Genomic DNA, 18,268 nt, shown 5'->3' with positions numbered 1-18,268 from the left:
ACCACAAAGCTATCTCCTGACCCTCCAGATGACTAGCCAATAACAATGACCATGATCAATGCAGGTGATACCTAGGTACCTACAGGTTTGGGATGGAGTACCGCACTTCAAGCGAAGAATTACATAAGAATAAAGGAAGGAAAGAAAAAAGAAGTAGAAAAAGTGCCAACCCAAAGTCTAGCACATGAAATTCAATTCATCGTTTGTCTGCATGCACAGCTAAAAGCTGCACGCCTCGACCACTGTACTTATCCATATCCGTATCCACACCCTCCAGTCAAAGCTTTTGTTCTTGTTTCTTTTTTTTCTTTTCATTTAGGAATCTGACATGTTTTGTCAGATCCGTGCACACCTCTTCTCGATAGAAAAATATAATAAATAGTTGTATGCAAGGACGGCTTTCATACGCCATCCAAAAACCCCAGTAAATGCATCATCATATCGGACAGACACTCCATGCTTCACCATCCAAGGACTGGCCTGTCTCCGCCTCCTCGCCGGGTTTGGGGTTCGAGACTAGAAGGGGAGAGGACAAAGGCCAAATGTCTAGAAAAAAAAGAGATAGTAATGAAGGAAAAGAAAAAGGAAAAGAAAAAAGACCAACTGCTTAAGCAATCGTCTGCTGAAATGTTCGGGTCTCGCCTATCGGCGACCCTATCTATTCGTAAACCTCCTGCTTCTCATATCCTCATCCTCACGTCTCATGGGCTAAGACTGGTCATCCTCCGCTCGCAGCTCCACCACGGGCATCTCCTCGTCATCATCGTCGCCATCCAGCGGGGGCGGAACGAGATCCTGCACAAATTCATCCATAGGAGTCCCGGGACATCTGGGCCCAGTACCAAACGGACTATCCGTCAAAGAGGCTAGAGGGAAATCGTTATCGCTGAGGTCCCCACCGCCGACAGCGCAGTCGCTGGCGATTTCGTCGTCGTCGTCATCCTCGATACCAAGCCGGCTGTCGTTATCAGAGATGGATCCCGGAAGCGCTGTTGTCGTCGTTGTTGCTGTAGTCATCTGCGAAGGGCCGTAGTGAGCATCCGAGATTCGATCGAACGACCAGAAGGGCGGATCCGGGAAATGGGTCGCGGTGGAGTCGCCAAACTCAGCTTCTTCATTGTTCATACCTTCCTGTCGGTGCGCCCCGTCGAGGCTCGTTTCCCCGACTGTAGGGCTGTGCGAGTACTGCGGCGGCTGGTCCTTTTTAGCCGGGCGCGTTCCATCCTGTGAGCCAACGCCCGACTGGGGAGCTGCTCCGGCTCCGGCTGATCCGCTCGACGACCCATTGCGAGAGGAATCGCCGAAGCGCCGGCCTTCCCCCGACAGGGACTGCGCCCGGGACTCGTTCCGGGACCCGGCTTCGCTGGATGGCCGTGTGGATGACTCGGTGATCTCCTCGAGGACCTTGCCGCCCAGCGGACGGTCGGATCGGCGGCGGTAGAACAGTAGATAGGCCGACGATGTGACCACGTTCTGGGGGTCAAGCGCCCTCGAGACGGAGGAGTCTGGTACGGTTAGCGGTTTCTAACGGATACTTTTCAGTGAAAGTGACCTACCATTATACTCATTCCACTGGCCCGTCATGAAGTTCTTGGCATACGCCGTGTAATGACCACCGCCGAGCCCACCATAGTGGTTGTCGACAGCGAACAGATCATAGATCAGGCTCTTACCCTCCTCAGGACACTCGACGCGTCCAGTCATATCGAGCCCCTCCACCGGGAAGTCGACAAGCAGATCTAGCTTGTCTCGGAAGCTGCGAGTGGCACTAAATCTCTTCAGGTGCATGACCAGAATGTCTGGTGTCTTCCAGAGCTCGAACTTCTTGCTGGCGCGGCGGTGCTCTTTGCAGCGAGGGCAGTACCAAGCGTCGTTCTCGGAGAGCACCTCTTCCTTGTTGAACTCGTCCAGACACTCGTATAGGGAGACGCCCCGCTTCTTGCGCGTCTGCCGCAGTTGTCGTCGCTTGGCGAGCTCGGGGTCTTGCAGCCTCTCCACACTGGCCCAAGTGGCTTTGCCACGGACCGAATGCGGGTCTTTATCTTCCGAAAACAAGGCATCGTAGGCCTCCTCGGTCCAGTCAAGAACCAAGCCTTCCCCTGGACACACAAAGGGACGCGTCTGAACCGGTGCCTTGGGAGTGGCGGGCCGAGAGTCGGCGTTTAACCCATCCGAGCTGCTGTCTGAGGCACTGCTCGCGCTCTCCTGGCCGGAGCCTTCACTGCCGTTGACCTTCTCGGACTGTTCCTTGACATCGTTAGTGCGATCTTCAACGTTAGATGCACCGAGTCTTACCTGTTTCGGTACGGTAGCCGGCTTGGTCCTGCGGAAAGCCATCCGAGGGCAGTTCTTGCTGTCTTCCAATGAAGAGAAGCCGGTTGGAACAGCTTCATTCGAACCCTTCATGATCTTCACCTCGAAGAGCTCCCGGAATCTTGAAGGAATTGTGCTCTCGATAGCATCCGAGTGATGCTTAGCCTTCTGGGAGCCCGCGTCGGACGCGTCGCGCATGGAGACGTCCACCATCCCATCCTCACCGTCCACGGAAGATGTCTTGATCTTGGAATCAGCCGACCGCGCATCGTCGTCGTTCATGACAACCGTGTCCGAGTCTTCCTGCTGGGTGTCCTCGCCCGGCACCTCCTCGTTGAGGAAATCGCGGGTGGTCATGGTGCTAGCCCTGACCAGAAGCTTTCGGATAATACTGTCGTAGCAGTAAGCTTCGTCCCGGTTGATGACAACATACGACGGGACGCCGAAGAGCCGCCAAGAACTGTTCTTGTAACCATTGGATTTCCGGTACTCGACCCGATTGAAAACCGGAATCAGCATTTTCTCGGCCTTGGGGGAGTCGATCGTCGGGATCACTTCATGGTCGGAGCGACCGAAGGCGTAATATCCACGCGGAGCCTTATCCGGGTCGTAATTGGTTGGCACGGACTCGACCTCGAAGATACCGATGTCGTCATTTCCGCCGATCTGGGTCTCGGCGATAGAGCTCAGGTTGTCGAACATCTTGTAAAACTTCCGTTTGTAGATCTCGGCCATGATCAGCTTCTCCGGATCCGATCCCATCTTCTTGGCAAAGAGCTCCTTGAGCGCTTTGATGCTGGAATTCTTGTCGATTTCGATGTCGACGAGGACCGGCTTCTTGTCGAGACCAAAGTAATAGATGTTCTTGTTCCAGACATTCTCGATCGGCAGCTGGAGCGTGAGGTTGTTGAACGGGTCGAAAATGATGCTGACCTTGTCGCACGCCGGACAGATCAGAGTCGACTTATACATGCCGGCGAACAAGTCCGTGATGACGGAATCGTTGCGGGCCTTGTAGATGTCCCAGCATCGGTCAGCAAAGTCAGCGAGGGCCGCCTTGTTATGGACCATCTCATCGGTCGAGTCGGGTTTCTCAATGTAGGGCTTCTTCTGGATCCTGTTCAAGTCCTCCTGAAGACCGTCGAGGAGGAACAGAAGGAACTCCTGGGAATCTTGCTGTCCATATCCGGAGAAAGCAGGGCCATATCGACCAATGGTATTCTTTAGCTGCCGAGGAGCGAAAGAGGATGGCGCCGACTCGTCGTAGATTGACCGCAGCAAGTTGGCATAAGCCTTGGCAACCTCGCCGTTATGAGCCAACGGGTTACTGGGGTTGAGGTCTTTCTTGTATCTGTCATCTGAGAGATCGTCAGTAAACTCATCGCTTCCACATGTGCATATCAAGACATACTCAAGAAGTAGTGGCAGAGTTCCTCGACACTCCGCACGCATTGCAAGGCCGAGTTCATGTAGCAGGTGTTTCCCAAATTACTCAGACCAGTGTTTCCACGAGGCTTGCCGTCCTTCTTGCGCCCTCTGATAGGCTCCGGCGCAGGGGAGGTCCGCCCACTGGCGGGTGGGCTCTGGTTCTTCAACTTCGACGTCGCTTCCTTCTTCGGAGTAGTGGTAGTGGTTCCATTCGTGATGCCAAGGCGACTCAACGTGTGCTTTGACACCTCCGAGGCCCAGGTTCCGCCATTGGGCCCGGGCACACGTTCCTCGAGAACGAGCACTGCGCTGGCACCGAGTCCGATGAAATCCAACGAGGATTTGCCGTTGAAATTCTCGTTGGCCGTCTGATCTTTGAGATCGATGGCCTCACGCTGCGCACCCTCGGATAGGGAGAGAAACGTGTTGGAGTCGATGACAAGATTGCTACCCGCATTGGAAGCACCCGCAGCAGTCGGCGCCGGCGAGGCACTGCGTGAAGCGGCCGGCGTGATGGCGGCCGACCCAGTTGCGCTGCTTAGGCCGCCCAGGATTCTCCAGATGCGAACCTTGGTGGAAATATTGACATTGGCCAAACCCTTGGCTTCTCTCAGCCACTTCTGAGCATTTGCATGCCGACTGGACAGCACCCTGGCAGGTTTCCTCGACTTGTCTTTCAAGGCGTGTGGCGTCGTGCCCGTAGACGGATTGGGGAGCTTCAGGATCGTAAAAATGGGAGGGTTGATCTCGTACTGGACATTTTCGGCAGCGCCCACCGGGCTGGTGTTGTGGGCGTAGCGGACGATAATGGGCGACTGATCGGCGAGACCGTACCATTCGATGATCAGATCCCAGGCCTCCTGCGGGACGATCTCCAGATCCTCCGACATCTGAAGACCGGGCCGTAGAGGCACGAACGGCTCTCCGGCTTCGTCTTTCAAGCCGGCGATGGCGGGATCCGTCACCAAAACCAAATCGGAATTGTCGACCGGGCCGACCTCCCCTTCCGTGGCCGTCTTGTCCGTGGTGCCTCCATGGGTCGCGCTTCGGGCGAGCACCCGTTTCAGCCAGCCCATGGACACCACGTAGCCTTTCTGTTTGTCCTGCAGGGGTTGCTGCATCAGACAGGTCACCTTGGCAACCTGGTCGTCGTAGGACGGGCGGTCGGCCGATGCCACGGAGGATTTGGATTTGGTGCTGTTGCGACTCGCGGAGGGAGCGGTATATGTCGACATGCTCGAAGGGGTCGGGTAAACGTTGTCCGAACCAGAACCCGCATCGTTGCTCGCGGGGCTACTGTCGTCTGATCCCGAGGTATCCATCGAGTCGGGGTTGTTGGTTTGGGATGCCGGGTCTGTCGCACCTAGATTCATTTCCGTGTCTTGGTCGACGTGGGGACCCGGCCGTTTCACACTGGGGGAGGGCGACCGGGGCGCCCGCTCGCCGGACGGGGCACTGTCGTCTCGTTGTTCGGAAGCAGACATGTCTGAGACGGGATCGCTGGACAGGGAGAGACCCGCGCAGGCCTTGGACGGAAGGTCGAGAAGACTACTGGCGGAGTCGGGGGTCGGGGAACGGGCAGCAGGCTGGGATTTGCTGCCCAGCACTTCGTCCTGCAGATGGGCGGGGATGTAGCGCGGGGGCGGCGAGGCGGACGAACTGTGACTGCGAGTCGAATCGGAGGTCGAGGAGGGACCGGGGTTCGGCGGAAGGGAGGAGGAAGAGGAGGACGAAGGATCGGGATTATGAGGGCGGTGATGTCTCCCGGCCTGCGAGGCGACCGACAAACCCGGAGAAGATCCTGGTCTGCGAGGCTCTGCTACCTTGCGGCGCTTGGTGGAAGACGTCGTGACGATGAGCTGCGCACGTCTCGTGGCAGCTCGAGGTAACACGGTGGGATGATTTGAGGGGGATTGGGTGGATGTGGGTTTGGGAATTTTTGGGGTCGGTGGTGGCTTTAAAATTCAGGGAACACACACACGCACAAAGGGACCGACAACATAGAAGCCAACCAACAAAGACTTCGATGAGGTACCCTTTTGAACAGAGAAAAGAGGAAAAGACCGGATATGACCAAGTCTCGAGGGAATGATTGGACTTAAGGCGTTTTGAGGAGGAAAAAGAAAGAAGTTGATCAATGAAGGCAGAGAAAATCCAACGTCCGTTTGTTTAGTCAGGATGAGCGTGATGCTGATTGGTTGGTTTGGGCTTGATGGACTGGACTGGACAAATTCTGTACTTCTAGGGCTTCTATATGTATTGGTATGTAGTCTGGATGGCTCTATATGTCTTGGTATGTACTCGAGATGGCAGTGATTGTATTTCAATTCTTGTTGGACTTTCTTTGTATATTATCTTTGGTTTTATTCAGCTGGGTTGGTTTGTAGAGGTGGTGTCAAACCTGTGTTGAACCGAGTCTTATTCACTTGTAGATAGTGAAACAATATGTTCCACCCTATTGTCTAACCAAGTACTCAATAATCACGGACAATTCTAAAATCCTGAATGTGAGTGACAACTACAGACACTGGTGAGGTCATTCTTCACAACTACGTGATCCAAAGTCAATCTGAAAATGGAAATCGCTCCACGTTGCTTATTCAATCCCCAACCAAATCCATGTGGAAAGCTTAACCTGGTGTATACACATGCCAGTCGCTGGCCAAAATTGATAGGAATAGGAAAGAACAGAGCAAGAAACGGAGGAAAACAAAATAGACAAAAGAGGGGGTAAAAGAAAAGAGAGAAAGAGTCTATCCCTCAACCTGCATAAAACCGATAGAGGTTATTCCCTGGCAAAATATATTCCACATCAGCGCGAGACCCAAAACCCTCATCCTCCTGCTCATTCCTCTTGACCACCTTTCCCAACTCTCCCCCACACTCCCGCATCCCGGCTTCACACCGCTCACACAACAACAGTCCGCAACCAACAGCATCAGGAGAGCAAGGCTCCACGCATTCTTGGTATACATTGACGGGCTGAATCGCACTGCACCCAAAGAAGGCCGGGCTCGGACAGAGCGAACACCACGGGTTGATCATCTTGGGCTCCTCAATCCCAGGAGTCAAACTGTTGAACGCAGCGTCAAAGTCAAAGGTATCCGGACTATATCCTTGCAAAGGGATGATGCGATGCCAAGTGCACTGGGTGATGCGGATTCTTTCCAGGGCGCATGCGATGCACATGCGACTGGGTTCGTGCCCTGCTTCAGTATGGCCCCCGCTGATTTCTTCACATCTCCCGTTTCCGTAGTCCATTATCTGGACGGTTCTTTTGCCTCGCCCGAGGAGTCCATAGATGAAGTTGTCACACCAGTGACAAGGCGAGGTCCCGTCGTCTGGGGGGTCGTGGGCGAAGGTAACTGGGTGGGCCAGTGAGGTTGTGAGAGTGCGAGGCTCGCCATGAGCCTTGAAGAACGGGTCTCCCTCGGCAAGGTCTCCCAGGAAGTCTGTTGAATCGTCTCCCCAGTCGGGGAGTGAGGAGAGCAAGTCCTTCCCGCTATCAGAACCCAGCGACATCGTGACGACCAGTGTGTCTGCTGTTTTGGCCCGTTTCTTTAGCTCTGTGCTGGTTAACTGGGAGGGCCGCTTTCGCCGTGAGGAAGAAGATTCTTGCTTTGGATCGTAGTCGTCTGTCTCATCGTCGTCGATCCAGGTGGAACTCTGGGTCTTCAGGCTGCTGAGAGTCCGCTCGCGGAATGAGTATTTTTTGCGAAGTGGGAATTGGTCTTCCTTCCAGAAAGAAGGGGCTGTATGCCGTTGGAATAGCCGTCTGGCTACAGAAAGCCGTTCGAGTGTATATGCCATGGGTATTGGCAGTAAGAAACCAAGCTGAGTATAACCAACTGATGTCAGGGATGTGATAATTATATCAAGGACGATATCTGAGTTTTGGGAGTTATACAGGGGTAGTCGACTAGCCCAAGTCTCAGTAAGGTTTCATATAGCAAGATTTATAGAGATACTACCCCTTTGTCTTCGAAGTGACATGTACGTGAGCTACATGATAACATTCCCATCCATATGTTCCGGGAACTGTCCTGTGATCCTTTCACTTTAACCCCACACAATGTAGCCAAAGCCGTAGGATACTTTTATATAGGATTCAAGGATAGCTCCCAAGCAACTAGAAACTAGTCATGCAGTAAGTATGTGCATAAAGTAATATCATACAACACACTAACTGCCAATTTAATCTAGCCATGATATAGCAATGTGAATAGGATTCTAATGTCAACCCTCAAGCTCCCCACAACTTAACCAAGTAGTATAAGACCATGTCCTCTGTCTGCTTGTGTAGCGTCTTGTATAGACAGTCAATACATCAGATACAAACAGCCGTTTTCTACATGAATCAAGCTACAAATCTCACTATGACACTGAGCAAAGGCGAAAGTCGCCGTCACATTCCAATTACTATCGAATTATATCCGAGAAAACAAGTTACCTTAACCTAAACAGCTCCTCACCCCGCCTCAACACAAAACAGACTGAATCCATCCCATCTCCGCCACAACAAGACCGCCCTCTTATCAGAGAACTATATAATGTCCACGGGAGTGTTTTGCTCAAGCACGTTTCTTAATTTCCCATGACAACAGCATCTATGTATCTATCAGCACCTGCAATGACCCACAGTGCTTGGAGGATAGGGATAAAATAGGAGCTCTTACTATAGGCAAGATGACTAGAAGGAAAAATAAAACGAGTCCCACGCATATCCCCAGTAGCGTCTTGCAAACTACCTGGAGATATATAACCCATTTCTTATTTTTTGCCCAGGGAGGTCCAGGGCGACGCCTTGGATTGTTTTGGGCCTCCAGGTCGGCCGCTCCTTGAATTATTCTCGTTAGCCTCTGTTTTCTAGCCATGGGGAAGTTGTTGTCACTAACTAGTCACACTTTCCGGAGCCGGTCTGTTCTGCACTACCTGTGCATAGGAAGGTGGCCCTGATGCACGGCATCTATCAAGCTCGACGGCTTGGGTACAATCCTGTCCGCTGAGCCCAGGGTATCCAGGTTGTCGCCCGTCGGCCCACTGTACCTGCGTCATGGTGTTGAATCTAGAGAGTAATGGCACAGAGTAGATACGTGAATAGAATCAGAGAACGAATTTTATAGATGGGTTTTGACACTCGAAACTAGCTTAAAATCCTGACTGGCAAGGATAGGTGCTAGAGAGTGGATGGTGAGTAGAAACAGAGAGAGGCAAGATAAATACACTATATCAGACGACATCACAGTTCCGTATACATGAGGTCATTTTGGTTGCGCCTCTACGAAAAAGGCAAATTGCTGTTTTGCGGTCTGTGACTGACAAAACCTAAGAAGGTATATAGAAAGGATGTCGGCGGAGATTGTATGGGAGAACCGAGAAAAACAGCCAAAAGGATGATGAAATTATGATAGCACTGACGCTATGTAAAGTACAAATGATTGAACCTGAAGAGTCAAAATATGATTCTATGTGAGGAAAGAATGTAAGTTAGCTGATGTTGCCTTATTACATGCCTCATAACCCACCATCTTAATTGAGTGAACGTGAAGCTATTCAAAACTTAACATATGGAAAATATGACGAACCGGATGTTTAGACCCACTACCAGCAACTCACTGGCCCTCAAAAATACCTTAATGTCTGGATCTACTACTAGCAAGTCACCAGCCTGCGGGACACTGTAGCCATAGGACACTTGGGCCTGCCTTAGAGACTCCCTAGACAAAACTCTGGGTGTTAAGAACTACTACGACCAACTCGCATCTTGCAAGAGAAAACACTCCATGTTGGGACCTTGCAGGAAAAACTATATCTTCTTCACCGTGATGACTCTCCATCTTGGAGATGAAACTTCTTACAATTTGAGAGCAAAGATCCCTCTATCTAAGATTTAAATCACCCTCTATATAACTGATCTAGACATGGCAAGCGCATTTAAGCTGCTGGGAAAGACCCGGAGTTTAGAAAAGGCGAGATCTTGGTAGTCAGGATAGACATAGACATGAATATGTGAAAAGAGTTATCTTGGCAAGATAGTCAGGTAGGATGAGCGGAACTAGCTATAAAATCTATAGTTTAGGCAAAGAAATGAGAACCACAGTAGCCGTAGACTTCCGGGCCCATAACCTGTGGGAGGACCGACGAAAAACAGTCCAAAGAATCATAAATTCGATGATATCGAAGCTATAAAGGGTCACAAATAGTTGCAAGATTACCAAAACAACACTTTTATATGGGGAAACAACACAAGTCCGGTAATCTCACTTCATCCAACAAAGAATTGCTAAGTCGTTGATGATATCCTTTCGAAACAAACGATACACGAATAACGGGTATCAACTTGAAGGGGTGGCTCTTTCCTTGTTGGTTCTATCAAACCTTGAGGCGAGATTCCCAAACAGACGAAATGATTATCCCATCCTGACGCAACAAGCATCACCAAGGGTAAATTACCTTCTCCTTTCCACCATAATATTCGTATAGCGCATATTACTTCAAGTTATAGACTACTTAACCAACCCCACACTACGGTGCATAATACTCAAAGTATACCTACAATTGAACCCTCTCGAGAGCGACCCAGCGAACAAAATCAGACACAAATGGACACTGATTCTTCAAACCACGACTTAGAAAAAGGTCCATCCGAAAATTTTAGACGGAGACGCGTCTCCCACCACGGCAAGTACTTCTCTTCGTCTATTGTGCAAATTCAATAGTAGGTTAACAGTTTGTTCAAGAGTGTCGCCCGTCATTGCCAGCGTCTTGTATCGAAGCTCAGAGAGACGAGAAAACTCCCCGGTCCGATGAACTCCTCTTAATTACTTTTCTGGTAGTGGTCTCATTGTTTGGGATATGCGTTGTGATTTGCGCTGTGGTGTACAATCAGGGAAGGGCTTTAAGGGTCAAGGAGATGCAAGATCATATTGATACGCATTTTAATAAGCACAAGGGCTCTTTCTCTAGCGTCCGATCTCGTTTTTGGACTGGACGCTGATTAAAAGGGTTAGCGATGGCGGGTTATCCTGCTGTTTCTGCTGTGGCTGTGTGAAGCTTATGTGTTCGTGGACTGGTATACTGGGAAGCATGATGGTTGAAGGACGTCATAACTAGATGTTGAACTCAATAAGGGTAACAGAGTGTGTTGCTAGAAGATTTAAATTTCGGTTTACTACCTATAGAATAAACAACAGTTACGACTAGTCTTATTGGATATTTATAATTACATTGGCGCAAAAACCCCCACGTCCGGCTACATCATAGTCTGCTAGTAAGGGAAACAACAGACGCGTTTACTAGCCAGTCAATCATTCGTTCCATTCTCGCGTCTTTCGAGAGTTGGAGCTGGCAACTAAACACAAAGCAAACCAAAACTGCAACAGCAACGAGGTACGCAAAAGTGACTGTCGAGATTAGGAGTATTTCGGTGGAGAGGAAGGGTCTGGATCCCTCTCTTCCAGACTGGGCAATCGCACATGTATCTTTGTAGTACATTATGGAGGAGATGTCTGATTGCCAATAACGTTTGATGGATTTATTTGATAGTAATATTCGATCGTGCTGAATTATACTGGCGTGAGATGTGGAAGGTGATACTAGGATATCATTTTTAAAACGGTTTGACTTGAGGTTTGAGAGAACTCACAAGGATAATAAATCTTCCACATGTCTATGCTGTTATTTATGTACTATTCCTTCCGAAGGACGTTATCAGAGGGAAAGGACCCATGAAAACAGTCCCAAGGACAATGATATAGATGACTATTGTAGCCACTGCATCAAAAAGCCGAACGGTAGTCTGGGAGGACTTGATATGGCTGATATCCCAAACAAACTATGAAGGACTGCGAATACTTGCAAGATGTTAAAAAAAACCATGTAGAGTAAAAACAATGTGTGGGAGTAAACAACACAGAACAGCTGTTATTGCCTGATTATAAGTTTCAAGTCTCGATAAATACTGCATTAGCAATTTTCGCTGGACCAAGTGAAGATTGCGTAGTATACAAGGCTGTCTATATACTTCAGACAATCACTGGACTGGCAGTGATGAAATCAACGAGAGATGTAGTATAGCGAGCAGTGTAACCAAACTAGACAATGTATGACTATGTGAAACAGACTGGCTAACAGAATTTTGGAATTTGCAGATTGCAAGAGGGAACATAGCTTCATATAACGACATAGGAGCCACGGCGTGCTATTGCCATATGGAATACAAGCCGTGATCGCTCACAAAGGGCCTCTCAAAAGTACTCGTGTGAGACCCCTCAAAGCACCCATGTAAGGTCATTAAAAGAAGCCGCAGGGAACCCTTTCAAATACCCCAGTATAGCCCTCCTAAAAGTAGCCATATAGAGTCCCTGCAAACACCCGCATAGAGGTTGCAAAAGCACCTGTGAACGACCTCTGAAGGCAGCCGCAGGAAATCCCTAAAAGCACCAATGTAGAAACCTCAAAAGCACTACAAAGCACCGATGCAGGGCGCCCGAAAATAACTTTAGTTGGTACTCGAGGTTGGAGTGCCCAAATACGAAGAAGTGTATGAAAAGCTGTGGATTGCACCCTTGTTCTCTTATGCTATTAAAGATAAAGATCACACGTCAAATTAACATCCATTTCCAACGCCAGAGCCCATCCTAATTAAATTCCTAGAACTCCATGCCAAATCAAAGCTCCCTATGACAATGACCTTTTGAACAGGACCGAAAAAGCAGAGGCGGCGGTTCAGGGGGTATTCGTTATCCATCCGTACAAAAGAGCAAAATGCGCCAAACACTGCAAACGGGAAGGTCATGAAGATCGAAAGGGGAAAAGAAAACCAAAACAGATGAACAACCAGATGTACACAAATTAGCTCTGGAAACTGTACATGCGCACTTCGCAGTCCTCGCTGCCAGTGGCGAAGCGGCTGTCACCCAGGCCAATACATGTGACTGGGCCGGAGTGACCGGTAAACGTGCGTTCGCATTTGCCTGTTCTCGGATCCCAGATCTTGACCATGCGGTCTTCGGCACCGGTCACGATTCGAAGGGTATCGGCAGCGAGGGCCCAGACGCCTTCCAGATGCCCGAAGAATGTCCGCAGGCACCGACCAGTGGTGGTTTCCCAGAGCCGAATAGTCGAATCCAATGCACTCGTGACCATATAACGGGGTGGTGTCGGGCGGCCGTTGTCGAAGGTGGGACCAAAGACTGATGGCTGAGAAAGGGAGTTTGACTCTAAGCCCAAAGCAGCTTGGAGCGAGGCCGGCTCGGTATCACCAGATGCGGTGCTGAGGTTGTCGTTCTCGCATTCGGCATCGTGCTCTTCAAATTCAAATTCCCGCGGCAGTGGTACAACCTGTTGGACCTGTCCAACGTGGCCATGGAAAGTTCTAATGCAAGTCTTGGTGTCCAGGTCCCACAGGCGTACCGTGCAGTCATCCGAGGCAGAGAATACCGTGCGAGAAACGGTGTCCACTCTGACAGCATTGACCCAGTCCGTATGCCCGCGCAACAAACAGGTCGACTTGTCCTCAAAATTCCAGATTTTGATAGTCTTATCAACCGAAGCAGAAGCGAGAATGGACGCGTCGAAATGCAGCCCAATGACACCACCACGGTGACCAGTGTATGTGGAGATGCATTCGCCCGTTCGCCAGTTCCAAACCTTGAGGCTGCGATCCATGCTGCCGCTGATCAACTTCGTATCATCAAACTGCAGACAACGGATCCCCGATTCGTGCCCACGGAGTGTACGCAACTCTTCCCCTGTTTCTGTATCCCAGATCTTGATGGTCGCATCGTAGGACCCGGTCGCCAGGATGTTGTCCTCAAATTGCAGACACATGACACCGTTGGTGTGACCTTTGAAAGTCTTGATCGAGCACCGCCCGTACTTCCAGTTGGTTCCCACCTTGAAACGGTCCTTGTAAACCTCCTTCCAAGGTCGAAATCGGGGTTTGAAAAAATCGGCATCCACTCCTGGACGAGGACTCAAGGACGAACAATGCCGTTTTACCATTGCCGTTTCCTCGTCATCACTCGCCCCAGATTTTCTCTTGATAGGACCGGAACTCTCAACCACGGGTCCAGCCTCCATACTCTGTTCGCGACCGGGCGTGGGGTTCGAGGATGCAATGTTGACGTTCCATGTTGTTGCCCGCAATTCGATCTCCCGCTTCGACTCACGCAGCCGTTTACGGTCCAGAAGTGGGAGCCCCCAACCGCATTTCTTGCATTTGCGGTGAATATGTTGTTCGCACATCCGATGCCAAACCACGTCGTCATCCGCCAGGGCTCTCCAGCTTCTCGATACCTGAGACGCCTTGCAGAGGGATGTCGTGTCGAGGTAACAAAGGATTTTGAACGAGATCTCCGGGGGAAGGGCGGTGAGGAAATCGATCCTAATAAGTTCGCGCACCGTTGCTGACACGAACGACAGCTGGGGAAAACAGCACTGGGCCATGATTCCTTGCAGGATAAGTTTTCGATGTTTTGCGGGGGCGGCCGAGAAGAGCGACCAAACATGGGCAATGCCCTGCTGGTCACTCTGAGGGAGAGTCTCCAGATCCTGCGAAAATCTTATTAGCCCAAGTTCTCGCATACGACTGATATGGGGGAACATTCGGGAGAAGAAAAAAGGTGGAATGAACATACCCGTTGTAATTTATCCATGGATGGCTCGTCCGCTTGACGACGGCATTTAAGTTCTGGTCGATGGCGATAACAGTACTTCGAATTTGGACCGCTGATGTCTGCGGCTTCTGTCTCGATGGTTCGCGATCCTAGAGGGGCGTATTGCTTGGGGATGTGTTTCGCGAGGAACGGCGCAACACTTTCGTCGGCTAGTTTTGCGGATGTTGCTGTTACGTTGCGGAAAGTGTGGGGCGCGTGCTGATGACCATCGGGTTCCCCATCAGTAGTATCCTCGGGGACCTCACATGGGCCAAAGATGGACTTGAGGGAGCTTTGCGAAAGATTCTGGTTTTCGCTGGAGGGCGCATTTTCTTCCACCGGAGATTGAAGGATGTTTTCTGACTGTGATAACAATTCGCCGGGGTTCATGTTGCGCAACACCCTCAGTGGCAATCACCCTTACGACCACTCGGAAACCTTGCAATGAGAAGATGATCCTCAGTCTTGACAATATAAGAGCTTGCAAGAGTCTATCGCCAGCGTCAGGGTGTCTAAATTGAACAACGACGTTGTCGAGGGCAGGGGTGGCGACACGATACGGCACGATGGTTCGATAAGGGTCTGGCTCGTGAAGGCGGTCGGCGAAGAAAAGCGGATAGGGAGGGGCGTATGGACCACTGTACTCAGTACCGAAATGGAGAATTAGTCCAGCCAGAGATCGAGTGAGAATATGGCTGCATATGTAGGTAGACCAGCTCCGTTGTGTGACTCTTGCAGATCAATTAATGTTCCAAGAAGAAGAACGAACACCCCAAGGACTCTTGTTGGTCGTGAATCACGCAAAGCCCGGGGATCGTCTCGTGATCACGCTAGTGGCTTCGGGGATCGCTGCACGTGACCCGCGATGGCGCCATCGCCGCCCTTCGTCGCATCACCATCGACCGGGGTGGCATAATTCGACGCGACTATTTGGATTCAGGGCGGATTCCCCCAGTCTTTCTGGGAACGGCTAATCAGTTAGTGCGCTGGGGATCCCTTACCGCAGTGCCCACTTAGTTTGATGATTCCCATACTAATTCTCCCAAGGTTCTGAACGGCGAGCTCTTGTTTATCATCACATCATCTCCACACCCTCCACAGCGTCTGAGACCCCGACATTGGTGATCTCCTGTCGTGGGATTTCTCTTGGTCTGACACTCTGCAACGCGGGTTAAAGCTCCGGAGCTCGACATTCCCAATATCACGTCATTTTCGACGCCTAGCTTTCTAATTCGACGCTTATAGTTTCGCTTCTAAGGAGCAGTGACTTCCAGAAGGTACGCAACGTTGATCTCCAATCGGCGACTTCCACTCCCACTCTTTCCTCGTTCCATCATCAGGTCAATCCTTGCCTATAAAACGAATCCTCGCCCAATCCACAATGATGCCACCATCGGGCGGAGGAAATCAAGGACCGAATCGGGATTAGCCTGTGTTTCTACTTCAAGTCTCACCGCCAGATTCATGTCTAGTCCAATTATGCCGATCGCAGCGTTGGCTGAGCTCCAGAGTTAACCATTAACACAGAATAACTGGACGGTGTCAACTCCCGATCCAGTGATTATGATTTAGATTCACGTTATCATTTACAACAGAACGATATCACGGCCCATTGCATGGGACACTACACTAGGGAAGGACATCTCCGGGCCCAGACTGGGACGGGGAAAAGCGGAGATTTTGGGGGAGCCCCTGGTTCTGAAGACAACTACCCTCATTGGACACATATTCGCGCATAGTCGGATTTGGCTGTGAATGCCTGGCTAGACTGGCTCCTGTGGGAATATCTAGTTAGAGCTTGTCGCCATCATGTCGGCATCCGGGTCCTCGTTGATGTCCGGCGACGCATCGCGTGCGCCCGAGCAAACTCATGACCAAGAAAATTCCATGCCTCAGCTGGAGACCCTCATCTCACATCTAGTCGCAGCTAAGCGGTCTTTGTCATCCATCAGCCATGTGTGGCGTGCTAATGAAATTGTCACGGCCGCCCGCTCTGCATTGGAAGAAAGTGTTGTAGTTTCGGCGCGGACCGGCTTCCTTCGCCGTGGTCTCAACAACCAACTACGGCTACTCTATAATGTCCGGACGGAGGTGGGAGAGGTGTCCCTGCGCGGTAGATCGGAGTTTGCAAGCATTTTGAAAAACCTAGATTCAGCTGACGCACAATTGCGGCAGACGCTGAGTGCTCTCAGAGAAACAGTGGTTCATGCATCCTTTCGCCCGCAGGGTGAAGAGCCAAGGAGCCTACATGATTTTTTGGATGAACGTGGCGTTGAAGAACTCCATTCATCGCTCAAGGATTCCATTGACCGGACCAATGCAGCCCAGGCTGACCTGGAATCCTCAAATTACGCCTTCGATGACGAGCTCAAAGCGATCAAGGATGCGTTGGGTAACTACCGAAATGCCACAAAGCTGGCGTCATCACGGCCGTCGACGTCGTCATCCTCATCCTCTGCGTCGAGCTCCAGTTTGCCTTCCCTGTCATCGATGCCAGGATTGCTGCATTCTCTGGAGATGCACGCCCGGGAAATGGCCGATCTTCTGGAGTCTCTGGTCCAACACTTCGACATATGCGTGACAGCTGTCAAACATACCGAAGGTGGGGGAGCCGCAGCCCAGTCTATCACAGGCGATATGCCTGCTGGTATGAATGTCAGCGGCCGTGGTGCTCCGAATATCGAAGAAGGCATCAACGCTAATTTGAACGCTCCACTCGATCCGCTTAGTGATTCGGAGTACCAAGAGATGGTGAACGTACTAATCAAGGATGCGGCTGAGGCAGAGGATGTCGTGATGGAAATTCAAGACCGTATTGGAGAGATGGAGTCTGTCCTGGAAAATGTCGTGGCGCAAAGGGATTCTTTACTTTCCGTGTATGGTGCGACCACAAATGTTTTCGACCATCTGTCGTCCCTCGCATCCAACCGTCTCCCAAACTACATCTCCCAGGCGCACAATTTCACACAGGTGTGGAATGACGAACAAGAGCGAATCAAAGGCGGACTGGCAGATCTCTCCGACCTGAATACGCTGTACGATGGCTTCCTGGATGCATACGATGGCCTGATCCTGGAGGTAGCACGGCGAAGGCACGTACGACACCGCGTGGAAAAGGTTCTACGCGATACTAGACACAAGCTGGATCAACTCTACGAAGAAGATGTCAATGCGCGCGAGACATTCCGTGTCGAGCAAGGGGACTATCTGCCGTCTGACATCTGGCCCGGAATTGGCCGGGAGCCAATGCGAATCGAATTTCGCCGGATATTGGGCGGCAATCTCAAGGATGCCGTGCCCGACAATCCGGAGGATGCCCAACAAACCCCTGTTCCAGAGCCCAACGGGGCGCCCGCCGCATCGATCGGGGAGACCACCGACGATGGCGAGGTTATTCCTGAACTCCCCAAAGCTGTTGTGGAGCAGGCTCTCTCCCGAGTTAAAGCCAAAAGTCGTCGCAACACGTGATCTAGACTAGGCGTGAGACGAGCCCCCTCTCTAGACGATGACCCCTGCGAGGCCTCAGGCGCAGGGTAGGGAGAAGGAGACGGGATCCTCGAAGCAGGAAGAGGCAAACTTAGGAGCCTGAGCGAAGATCTCCTGGAAGAGGGCCGGGAGGAAGCGCTCGAGGCTGCGGTGCCATTTCAATGTGTATTGGCATCGTCCGAGAATCACTCCATGTGGACAAAATGACTAGGCAACCATATGCTAGACCTAGGTGATGAACTCGAAGCTAGGCTTAGCCTTACATTGAAGAAAAGCTTGCCACCATACCAAAAACCATATGCGTGGCTGATTCTGGTGAGACACATACTCCGAAAAACGAAGTCTTCGTTGTAGGATGTAAGTGCTATCGAAGAAGCCAGTAT

At 51.0% G+C, this 18,268-nt stretch overlaps 3 protein-coding genes across 3 annotated transcripts; 1 reads left to right on the top strand and 2 right to left on the bottom strand.

The window, feature by feature from the left end:
* Positions 1-162: 162 nt before the first annotated feature.
* On the bottom strand, positions 163-5,835 carry BDW47DRAFT_101706 (putative ubiquitin-specific protease UBP12). Its single transcript, XM_024811713.1, has 4 exons — positions 3,725-5,835; positions 2,296-3,671; positions 1,557-2,247; positions 163-1,505 (listed from the first exon to the last, which is right to left on the bottom strand). Exons 1-4 carry the CDS (start codon positions 5,223-5,225, stop codon positions 709-711), a joined length of 4,365 nt encoding a protein of 1,454 aa, XP_024674294.1. The 5' UTR covers positions 5,226-5,835; the 3' UTR covers positions 163-708.
* Positions 5,836-12,489: 6,654 nt separating this feature from the next.
* Positions 12,490-14,967, bottom strand: BDW47DRAFT_93785 (F-box/WD repeat-containing protein). The gene is made up of 2 exons (XM_024820260.1): positions 14,382-14,967; positions 12,490-14,295 (listed from the first exon to the last, which is right to left on the bottom strand). The coding sequence occupies exons 1-2, from the start codon at positions 14,787-14,789 to the stop codon at positions 12,595-12,597; spliced, it is 2,109 nt and encodes a 702-aa protein (XP_024674293.1). The 5' UTR covers positions 14,790-14,967; the 3' UTR covers positions 12,490-12,594.
* A 933-nt stretch (positions 14,968-15,900) lies between these two features.
* Positions 15,901-18,067, top strand: BDW47DRAFT_93789 (autophagy-related protein 17). The gene has a single exon (XM_024820261.1). The coding sequence runs from the start codon at positions 16,209-16,211 to the stop codon at positions 17,865-17,867; it is 1,659 nt and encodes a 552-aa protein (XP_024674292.1). The 5' UTR covers positions 15,901-16,208; the 3' UTR covers positions 17,868-18,067.
* Positions 18,068-18,268: the final 201 nt, after the last annotated feature.

The sequence above is a fragment of the Aspergillus candidus genome (assembly GCF_002847045.1).
Source record: "Aspergillus candidus strain CBS 102.13 unplaced genomic scaffold BDW47scaffold_9, whole genome shotgun sequence".
NCBI classification, from domain to species: Eukaryota; Fungi; Ascomycota; class Eurotiomycetes; order Eurotiales; family Aspergillaceae; genus Aspergillus; species Aspergillus candidus.
Note: the sequence above shows the minus strand (reverse complement) of the source record. Positions and strands in the feature narration are given on the sequence as shown.

What these genes read in the sequence shown, in the direction of transcription:
- BDW47DRAFT_93785 (XM_024820260.1), bottom strand. Translation starts at nt 14,789, where the DNA reads ATGAACCCCGGCGAATTGTTATCACAGTCAGAAAACATCCTTCAATCT. An exon ending in CCATGGATAAATTACAACGG is followed by an intron (nt 14,296 to 14,381) that starts GTATGTTCATTC and finishes AGATTTTCGCAG; the next exon opens with GATCTGGAGACTCTCCCTCA.
- BDW47DRAFT_93789 (XM_024820261.1), top strand. Translation starts at nt 16,209, where the DNA reads ATGTCGGCATCCGGGTCCTCGTTGATGTCCGGCGACGCATCGCGTGCG.
- BDW47DRAFT_101706 (XM_024811713.1), bottom strand. Translation starts at nt 5,225, where the DNA reads ATGTCTGCTTCCGAACAACGAGACGACAGTGCCCCGTCCGGCGAGCGG. An exon ending in CGGCTACCGTACCGAAACAG is followed by an intron (nt 2,248 to 2,295) that starts GTAAGACTCGGT and finishes AACGATGTCAAG; the next exon opens with GAACAGTCCGAGAAGGTCAA. An exon ending in CCAGTGGAATGAGTATAATG is followed by an intron (nt 1,506 to 1,556) that starts GTAGGTCACTTT and finishes TAACCGTACCAG; the next exon opens with ACTCCTCCGTCTCGAGGGCG.